Raw genomic sequence first — 26,397 nt, forward strand, 5'->3', positions numbered from 1 at the left:
TCCTTTGCCTAGAGCTGCTCAAAGCTGAGATCCAGAGCATGCATAGGGCTTGCCTCTTCTGCCATGTTGGCCTGAGAGATGGGAGACCTCAAGCTCTGTATCGACAGGCCTGAGCACTGCCGGCATTCCTGTAGTCCCAGGTGGTGGGTGGGAGTGCTCAGAGATGGGATGGATGTCGCAACAATGAACAGTGGGATCCCAGTATTGGAGCCTCTTTCTGGGAATGCAGCCTCTGCTTGTGAGTCAGGAGGTACTGAGTATGCAGGTTTCCCATAGGGTCCTGCTCTCCCTTCCTCAATAGAGAAGGCTTCATTGGGGCTGAGGTCTGAATCCTGATGGGCCCTGACAGTCTTGCCTGGTCTGCCAATTGCCAAATCAGCATCTTGTCATTCTGTGGTTCTTGCTTTTCATTATCTTTTCAAATCATTATTCATTATCTCAGTAATAGAAGGGCCATAGCTCAGTGACAGAGCACATGCTTTGCATACAGAAATCTCCAACTTTGCTTCCTGGCATCTCTAGAGAAATTAAATAGAATACCAGGTATGGAGATGGTTAGTAGGTAGCCTAGGGGGCCTGAGCCCCTCATCTTTTGCACCAGGGCCTGATCTCCTGCTTCTTTTCCCAAACTGCAGTGCTGGTGAGAACCCATCCACCCACCACCTTAATTTGCCCAGAGGCATCTATACATATAAATAAGTACATGCTAATTTTATGCAAATTTCTGCCCATGCCTTGTGTTGGACACATTTAGTAGAGCAGATCCAGACAGAAAAAGCAAATTGTGTCACTTGTCACAGAGGAGTGTGTGTGTGTGGAGAGAGAGAGAGAGAGAGAGAGAGAGAGAGAGAGAGAACACAACACATACACACAGCATCAGCCTCAAAAGATACACCACTCTAACAAGGACAGAAGGGAGATTCCTTTCTCAAGCCAAACATAGTGACCAATAGATAGAGCCAGGAACCTCATTTCATTTTCTTAGCCTCCTCCTGTTTTCTTAGCGTGCGTCAGCAAAAGTCTACCTTACACAATATACTGTCTCCAATAAATTAACTTTTCAGAGGTGGGAGAATTCTTTTCCACAGCTGAACCTCTGGTTTGATTAACTGTATCTCCCTCCCTTTATTTCTCAAGAGGTAAAGTTAAGCATTTCTGGGCCAAAATATCCTGTTCCTTCCACCCACTTCACTTAAGGAAACAAAAAACACAGAGCCACACAGCATTTAGCCAAGATCAGAGTGAACAGATTAAAAAAGAAATGGTAGCCATAAAAGCACCAGCTGTGCCAAGCAGTGCCAGAGATTAGAAAAAGCCACCATTTTCCTTAACAAAGCCAACGCTCAAACAAAAAGAAGTGCAACTTGTTCATGGTAAGTCTCATTCTCTCTAGTCCCCCCACCCCTTTCCTTCTAAGCAACCAAGGCTGTGAACCCACTCCCACTTATTCCACATCCAGTGTGCTCCCACAGCTGGTTTGGGAAGCAGTGTACACATGGCATTAGCCACAATCCATATCTTCACTATATATATATTCTGTCATTTCTTAGGAAACCCTGTTTCAATGTGTTTTTTGAAAGGCGAGCTCCAGTCCACATTGAGAAGAAGAATGACCTTGCTGGTAATGTGTACACACAGCCCAAGTCACATAACTCTCACCACTTCTGTGTGTACAATCTGAGCAGTCCTTTGATATAATCTATCAGGAGCAGATCAGTCATTCTCCTTGTTATTTAACACCTCGGCCACCCATTGTTCTGGCTCCCAAATGGCGTGAAGAGTGCTTTATTTGTTATAAGCAACTCAGCCCATTGGCTGGGCCAAGCAGCCTGTCAGCCAGGGCCACGTGGGTGCAGACCCATAAAGATGAAATATTGTGCCCATATTCCTTTGTTTATCGAAGGATGCTGTTTGCTAAATCTCCAGCAGAGGATCCAATCTGTGCAGTTGGGACTACAACCAATAGTCTTTATAGGTTAGCCAGTTCTTTAATGTCTCGTTTATTTTAAAGTATTGTCCCGCTCTTCTCTCCTCTCCTAGTCTTATTCTTAATAAAATCTATCTTTCATTTGGCTTTGAGGCTGAGACTGCATTGGTAACAAGAAAATGTGTGCCTCAGCTCACTGGCTCCATATGGACTTGTGCCTAAGGAGAAGCATGAGGAACGCAATTTTCTCTGGTCCTGTGGAGGCAGGAGTGTGTTAATAGCAGGCCACCTCACCCAGGTAGAGAACTGGCTCATAGCTCTGGCCTCCTTTCCTGGCCAAAATCAGTGGAAGAAGGAAGGTGGTGTGGAAGACTAATGAACAATGTTGGCATGACTGGTCTCCCTCCCAGGCATTTGTGGTGAGATGGGCACTACAACTGGCATATCTAGAACAAAACAGAACCCCTTATATTCCCACAGACTCTGGTGTCACTGCCTCCAAGACCTAAAGTTGTGCAAAGTAAACATATGGCTCCATTTCTTACCCTCTCATACTTGATCTCAGCCAAAAGGCCTTCTGCTTGTTAGGCTGCTCCCAGACCTGAGGCAAGGATGAGCTGGTTGGCATCCGTCTGTCTCAGCAGACAATAGAGGACTGTGAGTAAGAGCCACCTCCAGCCAAAGAGGGCCCATGGCACAACAAGTACCTCCAACTCAAATAATCAGTCTTTTTTTCATTTGGCTGGATTGCAAGTTTTCCCCACGCAAGAGGGCAAACCAATCTCAAGCTGCTTTGAGTACAGTCAAAATACAAGTGATGCTACTGAGCGCCACCAACATTTGGGTTGTGCTTACCCACTAAGAGGCATTAGTATATGGTTACAAATTTGAGGGGTGTTTGCTTGATGTTTCCCACACTGTGTACCATCTCCCCAAATTGCCTATGTGTTCACCAAGACAGATTTGAGAGGCATAAAATTGAAAGGGCTCACAGGCAAAGCTACTCAAACACACACATGGAAACAGCGATCCACATATCCATTAGTGCCCTGGGGTGGACGCAGCCATAGTAAATGTCATCATGAAATAGGAAATCTATGTGGTGCCGTCTTTTCAGGCTAAATGAATTTCCCTAATGTTTAAGGTGCATTTCTGCTGCTCTCTCCTAGGCCTGCCTGTCCGTGACATGTGATTGGAGCTTGACACAAAAAGAGATTGTACTAAGTCAGCAAAGAACCGAAATGCAATACTAATACCGTTTCCGTAAGCTGCTCAAAGCAAAGGGAGCTCTTTTGCCATCTCAGAGGTGGCTGCATTTCAGTGATCAGTAGATAAATGTGGGCTTATAAATCACAGTGAAAACAAGGCCAAGAAGAGTCTTGAATACGGGAGAGCACTTCTGAATCGACAAACCTTTGGACAATAGGATCTCTGAGTCAATTGCCTTGGAAGCTTCTCTTGCTGTTCCCCCTGGATTCAGCATTCTGGCTCCGTCTCTGGGTCAAACTCCACTGTGCAAAACTGCCTGACACAGCTTTGCTCACGCCAGCCACGTGGGTATTTTGGTCCATTTCCTCCTGCACTGCAGCAGGCTTGTGTTTGGCTCAGATGCTCCTGGCCTCATTAGAGGTCTGGATGGTAATTGGGAACAGCCTGTTTTGCTGTCCAAGACCTTCCACACTGCAAAAGCCCTGGGGGAGGCAGGGAATGTGTTTCCCTCTGATATAGCCCACACCTCTGCACTTCCACTCCTCAGTAAGGTGTGCATTTTGCTTCAGTCGCCAAAGCGTTCCACATCCTGCAGCGTTGGGGGAGCTTTCGCCTGCTTCCCTACCAAGCTTATTAATTTAATGAGGAGGAAGGCTCCCTCTTAGCAATTACTGCGGCAGCAAACTCCCCCTGCAACCTTAGCCTAGCTAGAGAGATTTTGAAGTGACCCGGTGACCACATGATATGCTTGAGGCAAAAGAAAATACGTACGTTTGAAACATCAGCTGCCTTGGCAGGGTAGGCGGCGTGTTTGAAACAAAAACGGCCCTATGCTGGGTAAGCAAGTGTTCAAGGAATAATTTTTGCAATCAAATCAGCAGTATAATTTCAGTGGTGGAATGGATTCTGGGTGCAGGGAGCAGGCAGGTATCGCAGTTTTGCACACAGCAGTTTTCACCCTTGCTCCATGATGGCAAGGCAATTGCTACAGAAGAAGTGCTCTAATGAGAGACCCAGCAGCACAGCCTATCCAGCAGCAAATAAAACAGGAGCCTACACCACCTAGCACCTCACTGAAATCTGCTAGTGATCATTACTTACATGCCAAATACAGTATTTGCTGAAATGTCAAAGGATTCAGAGACTGGAGCATTTGAATGTATAGCTGAACCTTTCAGGACCATCCAGACAGGTGTATTCTGCAACATGCTCTTGACATGATAATAGTGCATTAGTTGTGAGTTTATTCTGCTTTATTAGTTGCTCTGCGATGCTTCCTCCATCTGCCACGTTACTGCTATCTAGAGTGGCTATAGACAGGGCACAAAGAAAAGAAACCAGAACGTATGCGGCATGAAAAGTTACAGGATTTCAACAGGAAGCTAAAGGATATACACTGATTGGAAATTAAGCAGCATGGTTGCCTCAAAACCTTTGCAGGCACAAATTATTGAAAAATGATTGCATTTGACCACAACAGGAGTACAAATCATCATAAGGAAGGGCCATATCTCAATGGTAGGACATCTGCTTTGTATGCAGAAGGTCCAAGTTTCAATCACCAGCATCTCAAAGCAAGACTGGGTGTGTACCTGTTTACAACAGCTTCCTGTGTTCCTACAAATGCCCTTAGGTAAGACTTGATGGTTTGGTGTATGTGCAAAAGTCAGAATTTTCCATATTTGGAAAGTGCCATATTTGTTGCCAGCATTAGGGCATTTCTCCATGCTAGAACGGCAGTGATCCTGGCTGCAGATTACATACTCTGTGTTGTTCTGCTGCATAGGTGCCTGGACTCCTGGCTCAAAGATTAGCCCTGACAGCACCATTGCTTCCCAATTCAGTAATAAAGTAGGCCCTAATTACAGATCTTGGTGCACAGAGCAAGGAACAGTTCCAAATGCAGCCATCAAAAGATGGTGCTTTATTTACTGTACATCTGTTTCCTTTTTCTACTATTCCTAATATTGTTTTTATATAAAAGAACACAAACCACAGTATGCTTCCCTTTTAGTAGCATACCTTATTCTCAATTTAAATCATTGGAAAATAAGACATGCTGCATGATTCCATTCATTTTTACTCAGAACTAAATCCTGCTGAGTTAAATTGGACATTTCCAAGTAGGCCTGTTGTCACCATGCCAGCTCTTAGTTGCAAGCTCTTCTAATGACCAGCTGGGATGGAAACAGTTGAACGAATGAAGGTGCCAAATGCTGCTGGTTTCTCCACTGTGCAAGTGGGAGGCCCTTGCATCCCTTCTCTTCCCAGCTGCTATATCCTGAAGGAATGACTGCTGCCTAGTGACAATTGATGGAGGAAGGAGCCTGGCTTCTCAGCTGAGCAGGTAATGGTCCAGCATCTCTTCTCTTCCTCCCTCTGCTGCAGCCAATGTGGTGTTATTCTGAAGCATTCTGGGAAATTCAAATGACACCCAGTTCCCAAACCAAGTGCCTGAGTGCCCTAAGAGTACATTCAAACCTGGAGCAAGCCCTGCGTCTTAGGCAGTACCGTAGTAGAAAAGGTTGGTTCAAGGAAAAAACAGGTATATAAAAAGGAGAATTCCAGGGTGCCAAGATCCAAGTTTGGGGCAAGTACTCTTTGGTGAGAGAACCCCAGCAGAGATCTAAAGTCACAAAATATGCAGCTGTAAAACCTTAAAGGTGCCCTTTAAGTAAGCTCCAAAGTTTCCCTCTTCCTTTTAGCATAGAAAAAAACCCCACATATTTGTTAAGTTTAAAAAAGTTTACTTACAAACTTTCCAAAGGTCAGATTCATGCGATTTTCTATATAGCATTCAGAAAAAGCCATGGAGCATCAGCATTGTGGCTTCCTTACAGATTGCAGCCAGAGGACCTTAGTGGGTGAAGACATGCTCAGATACATAAGGCAGACCATTCACACCATACATTTAAAGCATATCAAATCCATGTTTAGAAGCATAGAAATTGTAGAGTTCCAGAAATCTCAGCTAAAGCATCCATGACAGATGGCCACCCAACCTCTGCTTGAAAACCTCCAAGGAAAGAAAGGCTACCACCTGTCATGGGAGTCTGTTACATTGTCAAACAGCTCTTACCACCAGAAAGGTCTTCCTGATGTTTAGTCAAAACAAGCTTGCTCCATCTTCCATGTGACAGCCTTTGAGATATTGAAGATGGCTATCTCCTCTCAGTCGCCTCTTTAACACCTCTGAGGATTCCAGGGTAGAGCGGGGGAGTCATCTTCTTTAAAAGTATGGTGTGGATCTGCCTGTGGCTAGAACATGAAAAAGTGATACAGCACCTTAGTTTTGAAGCAATGAGAGCAGGAAAAAGATGCCAAGGAAGGTCTAGGGCACAAGAAGGAATATTGCCACCCAACCCTCTGGATCTGGCTTTTGGTTACCCAAGAATAAGCAGTTAAATGAAAGTATCAGACAATGCAGGAGTGATTTATTTGGAAGAAAAAGTATGAAGTGTCTCTGACACCCCAATTCCTCTCATATTTTGCTGTGTGATGTGACAGTGGCTTCTTGGTGAGTCAACACAGCTGGCCAGCTGCTTTATAGCTCCTATGCCTTTGACAGCTGTGTAACAAGCAGAAATCCAGCAGGTAAAGCTTTTCTTCCCTCCACCATACACCTGGAAAAGTTTTACCTAGTAATTGTCTTTGCAGGCAGCTGTTCAAGGTATAAATACCTTGACAGAAATAGGAGGGAGCAGAAGCAAAGGAAGACAGAACTCCTATCCCTTTAACAGTTGTGTAGAACAAATGTAGCTTTTCTCATCCCTGAATGAGAAGTTGCACCAGACAAAATTTCCTAGATAAATAAAAGTGTGATTAAACCATGCGAAAAGCTCATTATGTTTGGAAAAGCTGGTCTTTATATATATCTGCATCCATGCTGCGGCTCTGGCTGGTTTACTCTCACATTCTTAGCAGCACCCAACCTGCTCCCAAATCAGCGAAAGTAAATCATTCTGTTCCTTCATCTCGTATACAGGGGAAAGAGGCAAGAAAAAATTGCTCTTCTATATACACTTCAGGGAACCATAGAGTGTTGCTGGGGTGATTGGCATAATCCAAGCACCAACTCTGGGCAAGGAGAAGTGAGCATGATGCTGAGGGAGATTTTTTTCTGAATTGAACCATCTCATCAGCAACCTCACACTTCACCTTCCACAAGGTTCACCTTGCCCAGGAGTGATTTATTTTCTAAGAGTGAACTCACAGGAAGACAATGCAAAAATGTCTAGCCTGGAAGGATGCTATTTTGATAACCAGTGTCCACAGGGCTCCCAGCCTAACAATGCCAACAGCAACTTCGTTTTCTCTTTGAGACACATTTAGGGATGTATTCCCCCAGGCTGTTCCATAGCCTACTGAATCAGTTGTTTTCTATCCAAGGAAATAGGCAGTCTCTCGTTTATTGAAAACAAGCATATAGTCCTCAGGGTTGCATGTGAAAGTTTGAGAAGGCCTTTGGATAGTAACTGATGGAGGCTGAGAATGTAGAAGGGGTTACAGCCTTCCTTTGGTTAAAAATCTTTGTTCTTGAGAATGCTGAAACTAGTCCTATAGGGGTGAAAATATCCTCTCAGCTGACCTGCCCGGAATTGGCAGAGGGCTGGGGGAACAAAGCAAGAGTTTTGTGTATAGGGTTGTTGTTAAGGGAGTCAAACCGTGTGAATGTGGTGTGTAATGCGTAAAGGTTTATCTGCCCTCTACAGAACTTGGTCCTGCCTACCACATGTAAGAAAGCCTTGACCATTCCCTGACCCACCCGCAAAGGCGGCTTTCAGGGGGCAAAGCCTCCCCATTTTACAGGTTGAAAAGTAGCTATTCTCTGCACTTCAAGATCACAAATGAGAAAACATACTCAGAACTATATACAGGTGTTAATTATTTTAGCAGAAAGAAAAAGACACCTCAAGCATAACCTGTTGCAATTAACACCTGCTCTTCCTTCTCTTGTTGACTCAGATTGCCCTTTCTTTTTCTAATAAAGAGATGGATTGCTCTTTTTGGGTTGCAAATGTTGTTGCAGAAGAAGAGCTAGACATATCCAGACTGAGATTTTACTTGTTTATTATGTAAAATATATACACTGTTAGGATCACTCCTCCAGATGTTCTCACCTGCTTGTGGGAGAGCTGGAGACTGAAAGCATTTGATTTTCATTGTTAGGAAAGCATTATACAATGTTTGGATTAGGTATAAAGACTTGTTGGAAAATAAAACCCCAAGGTGGTTGTCACCAATGGAGGCAAAAGCTGTGAAAAAACTCAATATGGAGGCCAAATGGCCGAAATATTGGGAAATTTTGGAACAGGAGGGAGACAAATTGAAATTACAGAGTTTCGAGAAGTTGAAGGTTAAAGTGCAAGATTGGCTCCATTATTATCAAATAATGGAGGTTTACAAACAGGACAGGAAAATTGGCTTCCAGGTGGAAAAATCCAAATTAGAAACTGAATTGTTAGAACCCAATACAAAGAACTTGTCAAGAATGTACAACTTGCTGCTGAAATGGAATACACAAGATGAAACAGTGAAATCAGCTATGATAAAGTGGGCACAAGATATTGGTCATAACATTATGTTTGCTGACTGGGAACAGTTGTGGACCACCGGTATGAAGTTTACGGCATGTAATGCCTTAAAGGAAAATATTATGAAAATGATTTATAGGTGGTACATGACCCCAGTCAAGCTTGCAAAAATATACCACTTGTCTGATAATAAATGTTGGAAATGTAAAGAAACTGAAGGTACTTTCTTTCACCTTTGGTGGACATGCCCAAAGATTAAGGACTTCTGGGAAATGATATATAATGAAATGAAAAAGGTACTTAAATGTACCTTCCCTAAGAAACCAGAGGCCTTTCTCCTGGGCATTGTCGGCCAATTGGTGTCAAAGAAAGATAGAACATTTTTTATGTATGCTACAACAGCAGAAAGAATACTCATAGCAAAGTACTGGAAGACACAAGATCTACCCACTCTGGAAGAATGGCAGATGAAGGTGATAGACTACATGGGACTGGCTGAAATGACTGGCAGAATCCGAGACCAGAGGAAAGAGACGGCGGAAGAAGACTGGAAGAAATTTAAAATCTATGTTAAGAGATATTGTAAAATTAATGAGTGTTAAAATGTTATGATTATAGAAAGTAAGTGGATTACAGTTGTAAAGATTAAGTTAAAAGAAGAGAAAAGAATACAACTAGATAAAATTAAGGGTGAGGATTTGCTGAATTAAATTTGAAATTGGAATGCAGAAAGGGGAGGTATGAGGAGGTCGGTGAAGTAAGTTTTAAGAAAATAAGGTTTTGAAATTATACTTGTTTGTTTTTGTGTTTGTTTGTTTGTAGTGAGTATGTTTATATAATTTGTGAAAATTCAATAAATATTATTATAAAAAAAGAAAGCATTTGATTTTCTCCCAGCTGGTAACAATCCAACACAGCAAGGGTGAGTCTCACCCCACCCCCAAACTAGGGCAGAGATTTATGCAATAATATACTGTATACCGAAAAATCCTCCCCACTCTCCTGCTTTATCAGTCCACCTTTAAACTCTACAAATGCTTCGTGTTCTCTGGGTCCAAGCTAGATGTGTCATGGGGGCAATTTTGATCGGTGAAAACAGAGCAGGGGGAAGGATTAAGCCCCTAACCCATTGCATTTGTTTCAATCCAGTCAGCAGCCTTCCGCATCTCCTTAAAAGTAAAAAAGAGATATTGGGAAAGTTATATTAGACACATGGAAAGGACTGGGGGGGGGGGGGAGAGAGAAACTTAAATTGTAACTTCAGTTGAAACCAAATCTCATTTGCCCGTAACAGGTTGCATGAAGGAACCATCTACATAGAGAAACAACCATAAAAGGGATTAAGCAGATCTCTACTTTCAAGGCTGTGTTAAAGGACTTAACAACCACACAGTGGAAACACTGTGGGTCTAGGGATGGAGGCATCTGCCAATTTTAGTTTAATTTTCTACATTAAATTGTTTGCCACGTTTCTATATCAGTTTGCAACTGATGTCCAGCTTCTTCAGAATAAAAGTCAGCAGAGACTGTGGTGCCTTTCAGATATATGGTTTTATTTATGCATAGATACAACCTGAGCATAGGATGTGAGGGTTCACAGCATTTACACTCCCAGAGACCTTATCTCCCCTTCAAGTTTTCAGTTGCATAGAGCAACACATGTATCTGTCTGCAGCTTCCAACATCCAGCTTTCAGTTCATACACCCAACAACTGTCACTATTGTTCTCCTCAAAGACTGGGGTGGGGAAACAGTTTACCCAGTTGTTCTGTTGCACAGAGTGACTTCTTTGGAGATACTAAATCATGGTACTTAACTAGCTCGCCAAAGCCATTCTCTTAAAAAAAAAGAACATGTTTCGCCAGCTTCCTCTTATGCATTTTACCCTCAGATACAGGATCCCAAGAATGGGAAGGGACCCTCCCCCAAACTCATAACAATGCATTTTTTGCAATTCGTTTCCCCTCATATAATGCATTTGTTATTCTTTCTGCAAATAAATGCATGTTTATGCTTGCTTCCTCTAGTACACACATTTCTGTATACATTTTCTGGTTGAAGAACAGCACTGCAAAGCTCAGAACAGTGTGCATTTTGAAGGCTGGCTGCATCACATCTTGTTTGGGGAAGCGCAGATTTGGTGATTTCATATTGAAATTTTAACTGAACCAAACTTACCCTGCGTCTGCACTCTGGTCCACTCTGCACTGGTAGTTAAAGGGCCATGAACATTTATCACTAGGCAACAGCTGCTTGGTACAGTTTGGAGACAATAGGAGGGTTCTCAGCATAACTTCTGCTCAGCAGACAAAGCTGGATTTCCTCCAAAAGGATTGTTTCCAGGTGTGCAAGAATTCTCATAGATATAGCAGAGCCAAAGGTTTCTTTACAAGGTACAAGAATCACAGAATTGTAGAGCTGGAGAATTCAGACTTACTCAGCCAGCACTAATTTTGATGGCAACTGTTTTAGGGAGGCATCATTGACATAGTAATCTGGATAGGGCAGATTTTGGCTTTGGATTGTTTAAGGCAGGTGGCTTCCATGAAAATGAATGTAAACTGGCCTTCTCCCTGTTGAGGTTGCTTCCTGCTTGGTGTTTATGTGCGTCTCTGTTTAATACCTGGCTGAGGATCAACTGTTCTACAGATGTCTCCACCCCACCAAGATAAGGATTGTTAAAATAGTTCTCTGGGCAGTATCTGGAAAAAGGAGAAGGGGAATTTGGTTCAAAAGTTTTCCAGTCAATAACATCTCCATGTTAGAAAAGGTAATCTGCCCTCCATTAACTTAATCCTTTTTAAGAATAATTCAAAAAGTATTATCGTGGGAATCGGCACCATTGCTTAGTGCGGCTTGCTTATTAAATATATGCTTTTGCAAAAATACTGAGATTCCCCCCCCCCCCCAGTGCGCAGGAGCTGCATGTGTTCATTTCACTGCAGGCACTTGTAATGCCATATCTAACACAGGTGTGAAGGGAAGGAAGCCAAGGAGAGCTCTGCTGGAGACATCATGTCCCGCTCATGAACCTTTATCTTAGGCAACCTAAGGCCCGTGGGCCAGATGCGGCCCAATCGCCTTCTCAATCTGGCCCATGGACGGTCCGGGAATCAGTGTGTTTTTACATGAGTAGAATGTGTCCTTTTATTTAAAATGCATCTCTGGCTTATTTGTGGGGCATAGGAATGCATTCATTCCCCCCCCCCCAAAAAAAAATATAGTCTGGCCCATCACATGGTCTGAGGGACGGTGGAGGCCCACAGCTGAAAAAGGTTGCTGACCCCTGATCTAGGAGCTTGATCCAGAAAGCAAATCCCAGGGTAGGAATGTGAAGGAAGAATGTGAAGGAAATGAAAGGGCCCTGTGGAACGCCCTCCCACCAGATGTCAAAGAGAACAACAACTACCAGACTTTTAGAAGACATCTGAAGGCAGCCCTGTTTAGGGAAGCTTTTAATGTTTGATGCATTACTGTATTTTAATATTTTGTTGGAAGCTGCCCAGACTGGCTGGGAAAGTCCAGCCAGATGGGCGGGATGTAAATATTATTATTATTATTATTATTATTATTACTACTATTATTATTATATAGTTTAAACCTACTACCAATACAGGAATCTTTTTCAGTCAAAGCATTCAGACACTTTGGTTCATCCCGTCCTTGTGTTGAAGGCAAAATGTAGGTACTTGCTTCCAGTTTTGTGGAGTAACAATGTAGAATTTGGGCATACAGAGACTGTAATAAGGTCAGAGTGATAAGGCCTGTTTCTCCCAAGCAAAGACAGCACTCAACCACCTGGACTGCCTTTCCATTTTGTCCCTCCTATATGGTGGCCTAGGACTGCCATCCTATACCCACTTACTTGGGAACAGGCTCCACGCTGACCCCATTGTGATTTATTTCCTGGTGGCCACGATATAGGAAAGTATTGAAAAAGTCCGATTGAAAGCAAAGCGAAGTTGGTTTTGCAGCAGTGGGGGATGGGGGGTTTAGAGGAGTTTTGTAGCTTTATGCCAAGCTATATTTTCTTGCAGAACATTATGATCCGAAGCTATTTTTTCTTGGAGCAATTTTGTTGATTATTGTTAATAATTTGCCAGATGGTTACAGAAAAAATACTGAATAAAGAAAATCAATAAAAAAGAGCATACAAAGGAGTCCTTTTAACAAAAACATCCTCTGCACCTGAATGTAAAGTGAGATGACAGAGCCACAGCCCTTGTTTTCAAATGAAGCAGTAAACAAAAGAGAGAGAGAGATGCATCTCAAATACGCTGGAAAATATAATTGTTTGTTATTAAATGAGCCCAACACATTTCAGCTCAACTGACTTATCAAAGTTTCCTTACAATCTGCTCAGAAACAATCCATTTCAGAGAACGTGCAGGGAAAAGCTCTTAATCAGGCACACTCACTCATGTTTTCTCTGGGATAAATCAGCTCTTTTCCAATCCAAGCCAATGGAAAAGCTAGCCGGGTTCTTTTTCGCAGGACAGCACTCGCTGATTTAGCTGGGATGGGATTCATTCACCAAGGAGTAGATCAAAACACATTAATAGGTTCAAGAAAATAGGATTCTGTTAATGTTACTGACGACCACAATGGAAGGGAAGCGCAAATGCTGGCAACTTATTAAATAGAGCAAGATTATGAGATTCCCAGTTCCTTCTACCAACACTTAAGCTTTATTTATTTATTTTTATAAAATATTTTATTAAATTTTCAAATACAAAGTAAAAAAAAGTGCACACAAAATCCCTTCACCAATAACAAACAAGAAAACCAAGACAAGTACACCAACGAACAATATAGAAAGGAAGAAATAGAAAAAAAAACCCCAACCATTCAAAACATATTTTTTTTAACATAACTAACTGGACTTCCTCACATCTCCCTTACCCTGCGTTCTTTATAATAAAAGTGTCAGCAAATTATTACCTTGTTTCATACCTTATTTTATACTTTTCAAATGCTATACTTCTAAATTTAAAGTAGTTTTTATCAATTACTTGTACCTTAAATTAAACATAATATTACTTTAAATTTCGACCTTTTCTTACTTATAACTTAATTTCCTGTTTCACAAAATTTAATTGCTGGAGCCGAAACTTTCAGGATCATGCAAGTTCTTAATATTCATACAACTTTTATTGTTTTTGTAAATAGTCCTTAAATTTTTTCCAGTCCTCTTCCACTGTTTCTTCTCCCAAATCTCGGATTCTGCCGGTCATTTCAGCCAGTTCCATATAGTCCATCAATTGCGTCTGCCATTCTTCCAGTGTGGGCAAATCTTGTGTCTTCCAGTGCTTTGCAATAAGTATTCTTGCCGCTGTAGTCGCATACATAAAAAAAGTTCTATCCTTCTTTAACACTTTCTGGCCGACAATACCCAAGAGGAAGGCCTCTGGTTTCTTAACAAAGGTATATTTAAATACCTTTTTTAACTCATTGTAAATCATTTCCCAGAAGGCCTTCACTCTTGGACAAGTCCATACCAACACTTAAGCTTTAAATAGTAAACTCTTCATCCGCAACCTTTTGAAGGTACTGATGCTTTATGAGTGCCGTTTAATCTCCTGACTGTTCCTTTGCAGCAGCATCTTTACCTGCCTAGGCCCATCATCACATATGGTGTCAGCTGAGAGGCCTGTAGGTTGCTGCCCATAACTGGTGTTCAAGTTAATTGTGCTCTGTGTTTATTTACATTTTTATCACATTGTAAATTGCCCTGTGGCCTTTTGGTGAAGGGTGGTCAATACATAGAGAAGGCAGGAGAGAATTCTGAATGAAAAAGGAATGGCCCAGCTCATGTGTTATACATTCACAGCAGGAATCAGAAGTCTGGCCAGCGTTAGCCTCCTGCGTAAAAGCAGCCTTGGTCTACTACAGCAAGCCTTTCTTGTTCACGAGAGCTGCTTGAGAGGCCAAATTCCTCTTGGCTCCAACTGCATTATCTACTCACCCTGTAATGAGATAATTAGCAGCTATGCAGAGTGGAGTCAGAACCTCACTCAGCTATTGGGTACTTCTTTTTTTATACACTTGATTTCGAAGAGCACCGGCTGGCTGACATGGGGAGACAATAGCTTCCGTCTTCACAGAAAGCCATTTAAATATGCTGTTCGATGCTGTTAAAAAGCAAATGATTTATAAAAGCTGAGGTGTGGGCTCTGAGCAGGTTTTGCAAACCTCCAATAAAGGTTAGGAGAAGGCACTTCGGAAAGCAAAACACACCGTTTCAGTTTGATGCTTTCAAGAAGTATTGGCTACCAAGAGATTGCCAAGGGATAGGCTTCCTCTGGTGATGAAGGTTTAGATTAATGGATGTTCAGAGGGTTTGGAATAATGAAACAGATCTAAAATGCATTCAGCATTGCACGAGTATATGATGCGGTGGTACAGTTTAGATTTATAGCATTTAATATCTCACTGCCTGTTGCCTACCGCAGGTGTGCATGTATGTGTCTATAAATATCACATGTAAACAAAAAGCTCACATATATAGACAACACAGGAAATGGAAGTGATTGGGAAGTCAGGATGGTGGTACACAGGCAGTATTTTGGTCTTTGTTTTCCTACTCACCCAGTAATAAGACGACCATGAGATATTCCTGTGGGTATAGGGCGGTATACAAATCATCATCATCATCATCATAATCAAAGAGGGAATGATAGCAGGTGCACATTTCCCTAGTTCTGCTGAAAATCAGCTTGTTTCACGGCTGTTAAAATATAGGGCCCCGTCATCATAGGAAGTTGATCTGTACCAGGTTAGACTATTTGCCCATTTAGGGTAGAATTGTCTGTTGCAACTTGCAGCAGTCACAGGCAAAGGCCTTCCCCTGTTACTGGCTAACTGATCCTTTCAATTGGCAATGCCAAGGACCGAACCTCCTGGAACATTTTCCATGCAGAGCACATGCTCTATCACTGACCTGGTGCCTGCTCCACCATTTGCGCTGGCAACGCCACCCATTTCCTCATGATGTGCCTTCCGACTGCATTCTATCAGACAGGCGTATTCGCTATACTCTTTTCAGCACTTGCTAACAGCATTTTTAAGCAAGCCTACTCAGATATGTAGAATTCTGACATGCATTTTAATGAGGTCTTCTATTGTCAATAGTCTATTTTTTTAAAAAAAAATTAAACTGTTTTTATTGGTAAGGTCATTGTTTCATTTTTTGTGAACCACTTTGTTTTTTGTGTTTACAAGCAAGCAGTATATAAACTGGATGAAGCAAATAATGCACTGCCTGCCCTGCCTTTCATCTATACCAGCGTTTCCCAACCGGTGTTCCGCGGCACACTAGTGTGCCGCGGAACGTTGCCTTGTGTTCCGTGGGAGGGAGGCGGGCGAGTTGGGCGGCGAGAGGCGGGGCGGCGGCGGCGAGCACACGCGGGGCGGCGAGCGAGCTCCCTCCCACATCCCATCGCCGGCTCTGCACCAGGCGGTAGAGCTCGGCGAAGTCGCCGCGCTGGAAGGCCAGCAGCGCGCGCGCCTTGGCCAGGCTCTCGCCCGCCTGCGCCTCCAGGCACGGCGCCTCGGCGTCGGGCGGCAGCGAGCCCAGGAAGCGGCCCAGCTGGCCGGGGTCGCCCGCCTGCAGCAGCGCCTCACACATGCACGAGACCTGCTGCGCCGAGAAGCGCGGCGAGCGCGGAGGATCGGGTGCGGCGGAGGCCAGCCCCGCGCTTGGAGAGGACGCAGCAGCCGTCGCCAAACCCGATCCTCCTCCTCCTGCTCCGCCGCCATCCTCTGGCTCTCGGCCGGGAGGAGCCTGCGGTGACGGGGCGGGCGCCGAAGTTGGCAGAAGTTGGCGCGCCTCCTCGGCAGCGCCTTCGTCCTCCTCCTCCTGCCTCTGCTCTGTTCCGGCGGCGGGGGTGCGCCGCCCTCCCCGGCCGGGGGGCTCGGCGGGGCCCGCGGGGAAGGAGGCCATGTTCGCGGCGCGCGGGATCGTGGCCCCCCTCGCCCGCCTCCGGCCCACTCCCCTCCCCCTGCGCGCTGCCCTAGCCGTGCGGGTTTCCTCTCCCTGCGCCGCTGTCCCCTTTCCACATCCTAGGAGCCGCGGTCCGCCTTCCGCCCCCGGGCCGCGGCGCGGCTCCCAGCCCGGGCTGGCCTCCGCCTCCTGGGACGCGCGCCCACCCCCGCGGCCCCCCAAACTTCGGAGCAACTCTCCAGACGCTTCTCCCCCGCCTCTGTCTCCCTCCTTTCCACTTCTCTTCCCCCCTTCCTTCCCTCTTTCTTTCTCTTTCTCTCCCACCCGCCTTTCCTTCTATTAACTTTCCTTTCCCCTTCCCATGTAGAACAGTCCCTGCAAATAAAAACCTAGCATATTTGGAAGAGGGATGCTAGCCTAACCATTACCTTCTATGCTGTTACTATTTTTTTATTTTTTATTTTTACATAAGTAAAAAGTGACCTTTCCCCATCTGGCATGGTGGTGTGCCTCAAGATTTTTTTCATGAAACAAGTGTGCCTTTGCCCAAAAAAGGTTGGGAAACACTGATCTATACCATATTATCAGTAACTTCTGTGTAGCTAAGTATTACTAGCAGGAACATACTCTGGACAGCATCCTCCAGTTTGTTCCCATTTACATCCACAATGGGCTCTTGTTTCAGATAACAAGATGCCTTGTTTCAAATACTGAGCACACCAGGGATAGAGATAAGACAAACCTCCTTACCCTGCCTAAATGCTCTTTCTTCTGCATAAAATGAAAGAAAACTAAGTAGTTTTCAATTCAACCTTGATTCTTCCTTATAGGAGGGAAGCAAATTTGAGATCATGAGCAACAGCACCACCTGCTGCTTCATGAAGATTACTGCTTCATAAAAGACAAGTTACAAGGCACATAGGAAATACTTTTCAAGGGTGACAGGTCTTGTAAGTCAGCACCCACAAAGCATGGTGCCCGAAACTGCTTGAACTCTAGAACTGAGTTGTTGCTTCTCCAAAGGGGTCTGATAGCCATTTTGCCTTCAGCATTAGATGAAGCCATTTGTCTTCACATTCCCCACAGATGAATCATGTGTGTGGCTACGCGTTCTCCAACTTTCACACCACAGGCAGAAAGAGGTCTGTGCAAAGCTTAGCAAAGCAGTATTTGGCCATCATATTCCTTTCCTAGGATTGCCATCAGCCAGAGGTAGATCTGCTCAGTGAGGTTTCGCCCTTGCAAGCTTGTCACCTTTACAAATACAATCTCTTGGCATCATTTCTTTGCTAGAGTAATCTCTCACAATTAGAGAAAGCTCTGCCACCAAGTTTAAACAATGGAGCGACTCATCAGCATACAGGATAATGGAAAGGAGAGTTATTTATAGAAAATCTGATACTACTTTTAATCCCATTAATCATTCTCTGTCTGGCATCACTAATTGCCTTGATGAGGCTTAACTGCCTCTGCAATTCTGAATAGCAGCAGTCTTTGCTGAGCTGCTGGAACCCTAATAATTACCACATTTCATCTTCAAATCCAGCAGGGAAGTGGGGGGGGGGCAGGAAAATACAATGTTGATTAACATGTTTTTCAAGCAAAGACTAATTCGGGGGAGGGGGGAGTGTGGCTGAGAAGCCAACTAATGACATTTCTATGCTTTGTAGAACAAGGTCAAGTGGAGTTTCTTGTGCATGGACCTCTCTCACTGTATAAAATCTTGGTAGATACCCAAGAACCATACAAATGAAGAGCCAGATCAAGCAATCCAATGATGACAGGGGTGGGAGACTGTCTGCCAGCAGAACCATCATATCTCACTAGTCTTGCACTGACTTCCTGCCTCAGGGCCATACTGGGGCAGGGAGTTTTGGATCCAGCAGATCCACAGCCTCCCTACTTTTGCCCTCTCCATTAGAGCACCAGTGGTAGAGGGGCAATACCAGCAGCACCTTCTACAAATAGCCAGGAGACTTCTGAGTGTGAACCTCCCTCTCCAAGGAAGTCTTGCTCCAGTGATTTGGCAATATTTTATAGGTAATAGGCAATAATGTCTGGTCTATAGGAAATACAGTGTTGGAACTCTGACAAAAGACTACAGAGAAGTCAAAAGCACTCACTTTTCATGGAAATTATTTAAACATCTGAGTCGTGCAACATTTACAACATGAGTCCACCACTATTCCACTGCAGCTAAAGTGTGCACAACTACCCTTCGCTCTGTGTCAGACACCAACAACTACAGATTATTTTGTGAAACATTTGTCCATGTTTTCCTTGAAGCTTTGTGAAGGTTGAACGGACCCGCTGCGAGAATGAGCCCACTAGGCCACTCGTCTACTCAAAGATCTGCGGCACCTGTCTTAGACCCGTCTTCCCTGTGCCTGCCATTTCCTCACTTAACGAACTCTTTCCTTCATAAGAACACCTGTTCTAGCATCTTGTTCACAGCAGCCAACCAGATGCCTATAGGAAGCCTGCAAGAGTGCAACAGCACACTCCCCCACTTCTGCCGCTAGCAAATATTCAGAGGCGTACCACCTCTGATACTGGAGGCAAGAGACAATTTCTCTGCAAAGTCCCTTTTCCGTGAAGTCTTCAGCCTTGCCCAAACAAAGCTTAACTGTATCTGTTCACTTTTGCCTTTACAAAGAGCCTGCTAGCTCAGGCCAAAGACCCGTCTAGTCCAGGATCCTGTTCTCACAGTGGCCAATCAGATGGGAAGCACGCAAGCAGGACACGAGTCCAACAGCACTCTGCCCAATTGAGATTCCCAGCAAGTGGTGTTCAGAGGCATACTGCCTCTGACAGATGTGGGAAATGGCCTTCATAGCTAGTAGCTGTTGATTCCTGCCTCCACCAAGGTCTCACCTGTCTAAATCTAGATGTTAACATACTTGGGGCAAAGGGTTTGATTAATGTTGCCCTAACACCCATCCATTGACATAAAGGTTGGGGTATCTGCAGTCCTCCAGGGTTTGTTGGCTTAGAACTCCCACCCTCTCATGCTGGCTGGGGCTGATGGGAGTCAGACAACATCCAAACTGTTCAGCCCTTTTCTGTTGAAAGTGTGGTATAAGTAATCTTTCACACAAATGAACATGAACAAAACTAGACTATGTCCTCTCTCTCTCTCCATATCACCACATATACAAGTGTAAACACATACACAGAGAAGCAAAGATCTCCTCCGTCAGGGTGGACTATAGGGTGTTAAGGCTGGAAAGATTACTATTTAAAGTCTAGCATAGTTCCCACCCCTTCAGCTCATCATGTTGCCACTGCCAGCCTTGAAAGTGTTTTGATATCACACCTATACCAGTGTGACCAGCAGAGTAGTCCAACAAAGCTTCAGGGTCTTCCTCCTTTCCCAAGTTGATGGTGAAGAATACACTGAACTGTGTGGGCCAGGAGTTAAGTGTTTTATTGCCTCAAGACACAAGATAATGCAAACACACTATATACATAAAGTCAAGAGATGCCGGTGCATGATAAACTACACTGCTAAGTACAGTAACACGGTCTTAGAGGTTAAAGAGATCCAAATATAGAGAGGTCCAAGTTTGGAGAGAGTTCTAACACCAACACCATTCCCTACAGTACACCTTGAGTCATGCCAGAGACCTGCGGCCTGGAGCTGTTTCAAAAGGCCCACTGCAGCTGGCATCCTAACCCTGAACAGAAATCGGACATGGGGGAAGGGCAACTCAAGACACAAACCGGTGCAGTTTTACACATATTCCAGAATTCCACCAACAGTCCTTTCCACCAACTGCTGATGCTTTTGCTGAAAGAGAAGATTTTAGACTGTGTGCACATAAACACAAGCAATCAGGAGCAGAGACCAAATGTCCAGCAGCATTAAATTGAAAATTAACTGGTTTTGTAATATATACACCCAAAACCCAAATAAGGAAACAGTGAAGGCTGCACACCAAGAAGCAGAAGGGTGTCACTATGGAAGAGAGGTAAAATCAGATACAGCTAGAAATGCGACAGGAAGCCCTGTGAAAAAATTGAGTGGGGAAACTAACTAGATTAACTAAGATTATCTGACTAAGATTATCTGAGCATTTTTCCAAACTCTTCTGACAAGCTTCATATTTGTTGTTGCTTTGTGGCAGAGGGTACCTTGTTAATTGGCTTTTTTCTCCCCGACTTCTTTGGTTTTCTGTGAGAACAGAAATTCCCAAGATAGGCAATGTTAACAGAGAACTTAATATATCAAACACCACCTTTTATACAAAAGACAATGTAATAATTGGTCTATGTCTGGGATAGCCAATGTAGTACCCTCCAACTCCCATCATCTTAGCCTGGTAACATATGGGTTGCTAGTACAGTACAAGTTAAAGGTCCTTCCATAGCTCCCTGGCAATCAGCACTGGAGGTGGGAAGGTGTAGACCAGTCCACTGGGTCATATACTTGTGCAGGTATTCATCCTTATCACCATGGAGTGGAACTTGGAAAAGAACTTGGGAACCTGTGCATTTAAAGAAGCAAACAGACTGGCCACCGAGGGCCTGAACACCCGTATCACTTGATGGAACACCTCTGAATTCAGCTCCTGTTCTGCCTGAGCCAGATGCTCCAGCTAAGCCAATCTGCCCTTCGGTTTGCTGTCCTGCTCAGATGATACGGGTGCAAGATTCTCCTCTGCCCAGCTGAACAGTAAATGAACTTCCTTCAACAGGGTTTGGCAGCTTCTTCCCCTTGGCGGTTTACACATGCCTTCAGTGTCATGTTGTTGACCCAAGCTAAGCTGTGGTCTTGGAGTAAGTCACTCTCAGCTCCAGCCAGCAGATGGAACAACTGGCCTCCTGCACAGACCACTTGCATTAGCTTAGATCAAACAAGCTCCCCAACCCCAGTGGCTCCCATGTGTGGTCACTTGCACCATCCTAGTAAGGTCAGTCACCTCCGCTGTCCTACCCCCCAAAAGGACTGTCAATCTATCACATACATGAACAAGAGACAGAAAGAGAGAACTGAAGTGGAGATGTGCCTGAAGCTACCTTCATGGAGCAGGCTGGACAATAAACTGGGGAAGGTTGCTGACCCCCACAGAGGACATAAATAAGCCTATTTTGCATTTCCCCACCTTCTGGAGCAAGTGTGAAAAGCAACCCAACTGAGGATATCAACCTCCACTGTAGGAAAAAAAACCACACCACCAACTCCAAATATCTGCTTGGTACATAAACAGTCTTCAGGATCAGCAAGTCATAACAAATTCAAGAGAGCATTTGTAGCCTACCAGTAGCATGCCTGTGTTGCAAGCTGTATTGTCTGGGGGGGGGGGATGAAATTCTTAAGCTAGGTACATGTACAAGGGGAAACTACTGCAAGATGACAAGGTAGCATTTCTGGATTTAATCATTTAAGATGAGATGCGTGCTGCTGTACAGGAGAGGTATGGTGCTCAGGATCTCTTTTGCCTGAGTGTAAGGAATAATGCTGAAATTCATATTCACATATAAATTTAGAGACACACATGATTATTTTATACTTTATTCTTACTCTTTTGTCTCATTAAAAAAAGTGGTTAAACTGTGACCTGGATAATTCCAAGTGTGTTTGAAAAGTAATACAAATAGTATCTCTTCATATAATACACAGATACAGTAAAGTGGCAAAGAGAGAGCAGGCATATTTGTACTTTATAAAGTCAATGTGAAATGTTTATAAAAAGTTATATATGAGTATATTCAAAAGTACAAATAAACCACAAAGGAGGCTTTTAACTATAGGCCAGGATCCAGAGAAGTATGCACAGTGTGCAGGCACATTAGGGCTTTCCCCATTTCTCTTCTCACTGTAGCCCCTGGCTGGAAAAGCTGCTCCTTTAGGTCAGAGAACCTACCTTCCACAGTAGCTTTTGATGCAGCGCAAGGTGCTGCAGGTCAAAGAAAAAACGTCAGTGACGCCCCCACCTGAGCAGAACTGCAATCTCCTTGCACACAGGGCTCTCTGGACACTGGCTGTGGAATGCAGGGTCTGTAAAATACTCCCCATTACAAAAAAGAAATAAAAGAAACTAGTCCCCTTTGAGGTAGCATTTCCCACCCAACCTGTGGGATGTTGGGGTCCAACAAATTCTGAACAGCACTGAAAGTGTGAAATGTTTTGATATAAATTGAGTACAAACTTTCTCCCATTAAAATCAATGACAAAACTCCCATGGATTTAACAGCGCTGAACTGCTCCTTGACTAGCAGTCCATCTTGCTTTATCAATCTATTTTGCATACTTCTGCTTAAAATGCATAAATAGGATTAAAGACAATGCCAAAAGTGTCTCCTCATAAAAATCAATTATCTTAGACTTATATTATCTCTACTTCTTTATATTTACATTTTAATTTCTGTTATGATCTCTAACAATTTGTTTATTCACATTTATGGCAGTGCAAGCATTCAGAAAATCTCCCTCTCTCCTTATAATTTATTGGCATTAAGACTGAGATGCCCGTGAAATATTCACAGCTACACACAACTCAACTATAGTATCTATAGTGGCATGACCAGGAGAACAAACTCTTCTCTGAATTTATTTACATTTCCAAACAAATTAATTCCCCTAACTATTGACTAACAGATCTTTTGTATTAGCATGTAATTTTGATGCATAGTCTAAAACCAAGTATGAATTGCCATTAATCTTTTTAACTTCCTTGAAAACTTAAAACTGGGCTCACTAGGTGGCATTTAAAGACACCCAATTGCGTAGGCAGCTGAATGTGTCTACAGGTGAAAGGCTGCAACACTTGGTACACTTACTTTGAAATAAGCTCCAAAAGAAGCAATGAGATTTGCTTCCAAGTGCATAGAGGACCGTAGCTCAAGTGTTTCCCCCATCACTTTCTAAACACAAGGGTCACTTTAGCACTTCCTGTCCATTCCAAAACAAATACAGCGGTTTCTAAACTTTGCTTCACAGTAGGAAATATACAGTCCTGTCCTTTGGCAAAACGCAACAGATATATTAGAATAGTTCTATTTTATAGTAACAAGCATGACAAAATATAAAAACTACCCTTACTTTTAAAAATATTGACTCTTTATCAAATCAATCTAAACAGGATAAGACATGTTAAAAGATTCTTAATTACGAACATTGTTCAGTTATTAGGGAGGGACAAAGTAAGAATCATATAAAATATGTGGAAGTGATATCCAAATTACTGCCATTTTTCTTCTTAGGCCATGCTATAGTCTTCATCCTTTTATTTTCTTGGCCATACTGTCCATTTTGAAATTCTCTTCAATCTACCCATTTGAAGCGTCTGGGACCCAAAAATCATGAATCTGCCCCTATGATAAAAATAAATTGAACTTCAAAATCGGTTTAGACCAAAAAACAAAACTTTAGTTAATTCAATAGCAGCCCTATATAAGACCAAAGACATGTATGTACAGATAACTTGCAATTTATGTACATTCAGCTTTATGTGCTTGGCAAAAATACTAAAAATAAATAAAACGGAGGTGGAAAGGGGGGGGGTGTCCAGGAAAAAAACCTTGGCACTCCCACTTGCCACTGAACTCAATGTTCTGACTATACGTGATTTTGGCTCTACATACTATCCCCAGAACGTATCTCCCCAGTGTAAGTTGAGAGTCAGCTGTATCTATATATTCCAGCACCTGTTTCCACACAGTGGCCAATCAGATGCCTCTAGAAAGCCCATGATGAGGTCATGAAAACAATACAATAGTCCTCTTCTGTTTATACTCTGAGTGTGGCATGCTACCTCTGAATCTAGAGGTTTCACATAGCTATCATTCTTCTCCTTGAATCAGTCAAATCCTCTTTTAATGACCACTACCAATGACCACTACCACACTTTAATTAATACCATAGAAATACTTCATTTTGCTTGTCCTAAACCTAATGCAAATAAATTTCATTAGATGGCTCCGAGGGGAGATGCATGAACCCCTTGCTCATTTTTGTTGCTCTTTTCTGCACTTTCCCCAACTTTACTGTATCCTTTCTGAGGTGAAGCAACCAGAACTTTACACAGTATTCCAGATTTGTATAATGGTATTATGACACTGGAACTTTTCAGTTCCTTTCCTAATTATCCCTAGTGGCACCTTTCTTGGTCTGTGGTATTCATTGTAGTTGAGCTTCTATTAAATGTGGTTTTTACCAAACTTCTCATTTGAGGCAAGTTTCTGCTTTTGAAGTAAAATGTGACCATATTGGACTTCCTTGGCAATTGTCCACTTACATATATGTTGAATTTGGTAGCACTATGGCCACAGTTATCAATTGGTTTGACAACACATATCTCACAGCAGATCCTGGGTGCCACTTTAGGATTAAGTCCAGGGTTGTCACCTTTCTGGCTGGTTACATGTCCTAGGACACAGTCATTTAGGATACCTCCTTGTCACGACTGAAATACACACGCACTCAATCTATGTGAAGATAACTGAAGCCACACATTACTGCAGCACTTTTTCCTTTGCATGCCTCATTGATTTCCTTCTACATCACAAGATCAGCCTGAGCATTTTGGCCAGGGGAATGACAGTATGTCCCCAGTTCTAAACTAGTTTTGGAGTTCTAGCTTGTTGGAATTTATGTCCTCTTTGACATACAGAGCAACACAGCTTCCAGTTTAAAGGCTTAACTAACTAAGCATTGTAATCTAACTAAGCATTATATTTCTTTTCAGTAAGGCAATTTCTCTCCCTTTGCACGTTTACATTTTCAGCTTGCACAGTGTTAAGATTTCTATGCTTCTAGTCTGATACTTTAGGGCATGCGTGAGTGATGCATTCATCTTTCCAGGCACATCTGCACTAATTTGTTTCTGTAGCCAATGAGTTACACTTCATTCTTGAATAATTGCAGGCTGTTACAGAATGGTTTTTAATATATATATATAATGCATGCTACATACCCCTCAAGCATTATTTTGACATCCAAACTTCTATTAGCAAATCTATAGAGCTGTTCACCTCTTAGAAAAGCAAACTTATTCATTATAATATGCCACAAAGACACCCTTGCAGAAGTGTCATTACCATTACATTGAAGACTTACAATATTTCTGTAAATCACACAGCAATGTGAAAAGCTGTTTTAACTGCATAGTACCTGAGTAAGCCGAGAACTGTGAATCATTTGTTGCCATTTGCTGTATGTTCTAGCAACTAAGTCTTTTACCTAGAAAGAGAAAACAAACTGATTGAAACCAACTGGGGGAAAGGATGCTTAAGGGTGCAATCCTACATACTCTTACCTGGGAGTAGGAATCATTGAACACAGTGGGGCTTACTTCTGAGTACACAGATGAATCAGATACCTAGGGCTTACATCATCATCTGCTTCAACCTTATTCTCATCAGACCTAAAAATGCAGGACTGAAGTACACTCTTGCAATTTAATAAAAGTGTGAGAAGCAGCCCTGAAATCAGCATTCAGGAGTCCACAAAAAAAACCCATGCCCTGCCCAAGATAGGATGTTGGAGTAATGGAAGCAAACTCCTCAAAGGTGCAAGGTTACTCATATTTGACTGCATATAAGGAAGGGGGAGCAGAGAGAGTCCTCACAATGACTCTTACCTTCTGGGGATTAAAAAAGTACAAGACTACTCACCTTAGTTTTATAGAACAGTCTAACATCTTCTCTAATATCACATTTTACATGTTTTTCCAAAGTAGTGCAGAGTTTCACCAGCCATTCCTAAATGTGAGATTAAAAGAGTTAATTTTCTCCTGACCAAATGTGTAAATACTGGGGAAAGCATTTCAAAGTGACATCTT

General features: G+C 43.1%; 1 protein-coding gene across 3 annotated transcripts in view; it reads right to left on the minus strand.

Annotated features, from left to right (window-relative positions):
- Positions 1-22,113: 22,113 nt before the first annotated feature.
- The window catches only part of SLF2 (SMC5-SMC6 complex localization factor 2), a 43,793-nt gene continuing 39,509 nt past the window's right edge, over positions 22,114-26,397 (minus strand). For all 3 annotated transcript variants that reach the window (XM_081192228.1, XM_081192227.1, XM_081192226.1), the window contains exons 18-20: positions 26,231-26,317; positions 25,728-25,796; positions 22,114-23,929 (exon numbers count right to left, since the gene is read on the minus strand). In XM_081192228.1, the coding sequence (XP_081048354.1) occupies positions 23,885-23,929; positions 25,728-25,796; positions 26,231-26,317 (201 nt within the window). In that variant the 3' untranslated portion in view covers positions 22,114-23,884. The remainder of the gene's footprint in view (positions 23,930-25,727; positions 25,797-26,230; positions 26,318-26,397) is intronic.

The sequence above is a fragment of the Podarcis bocagei genome (genome assembly GCF_964188305.1).
Source record: "Podarcis bocagei genome assembly, chromosome: 4".
NCBI lineage: Eukaryota > Metazoa > Chordata > Lepidosauria > Squamata > Lacertidae > Podarcis > Podarcis bocagei.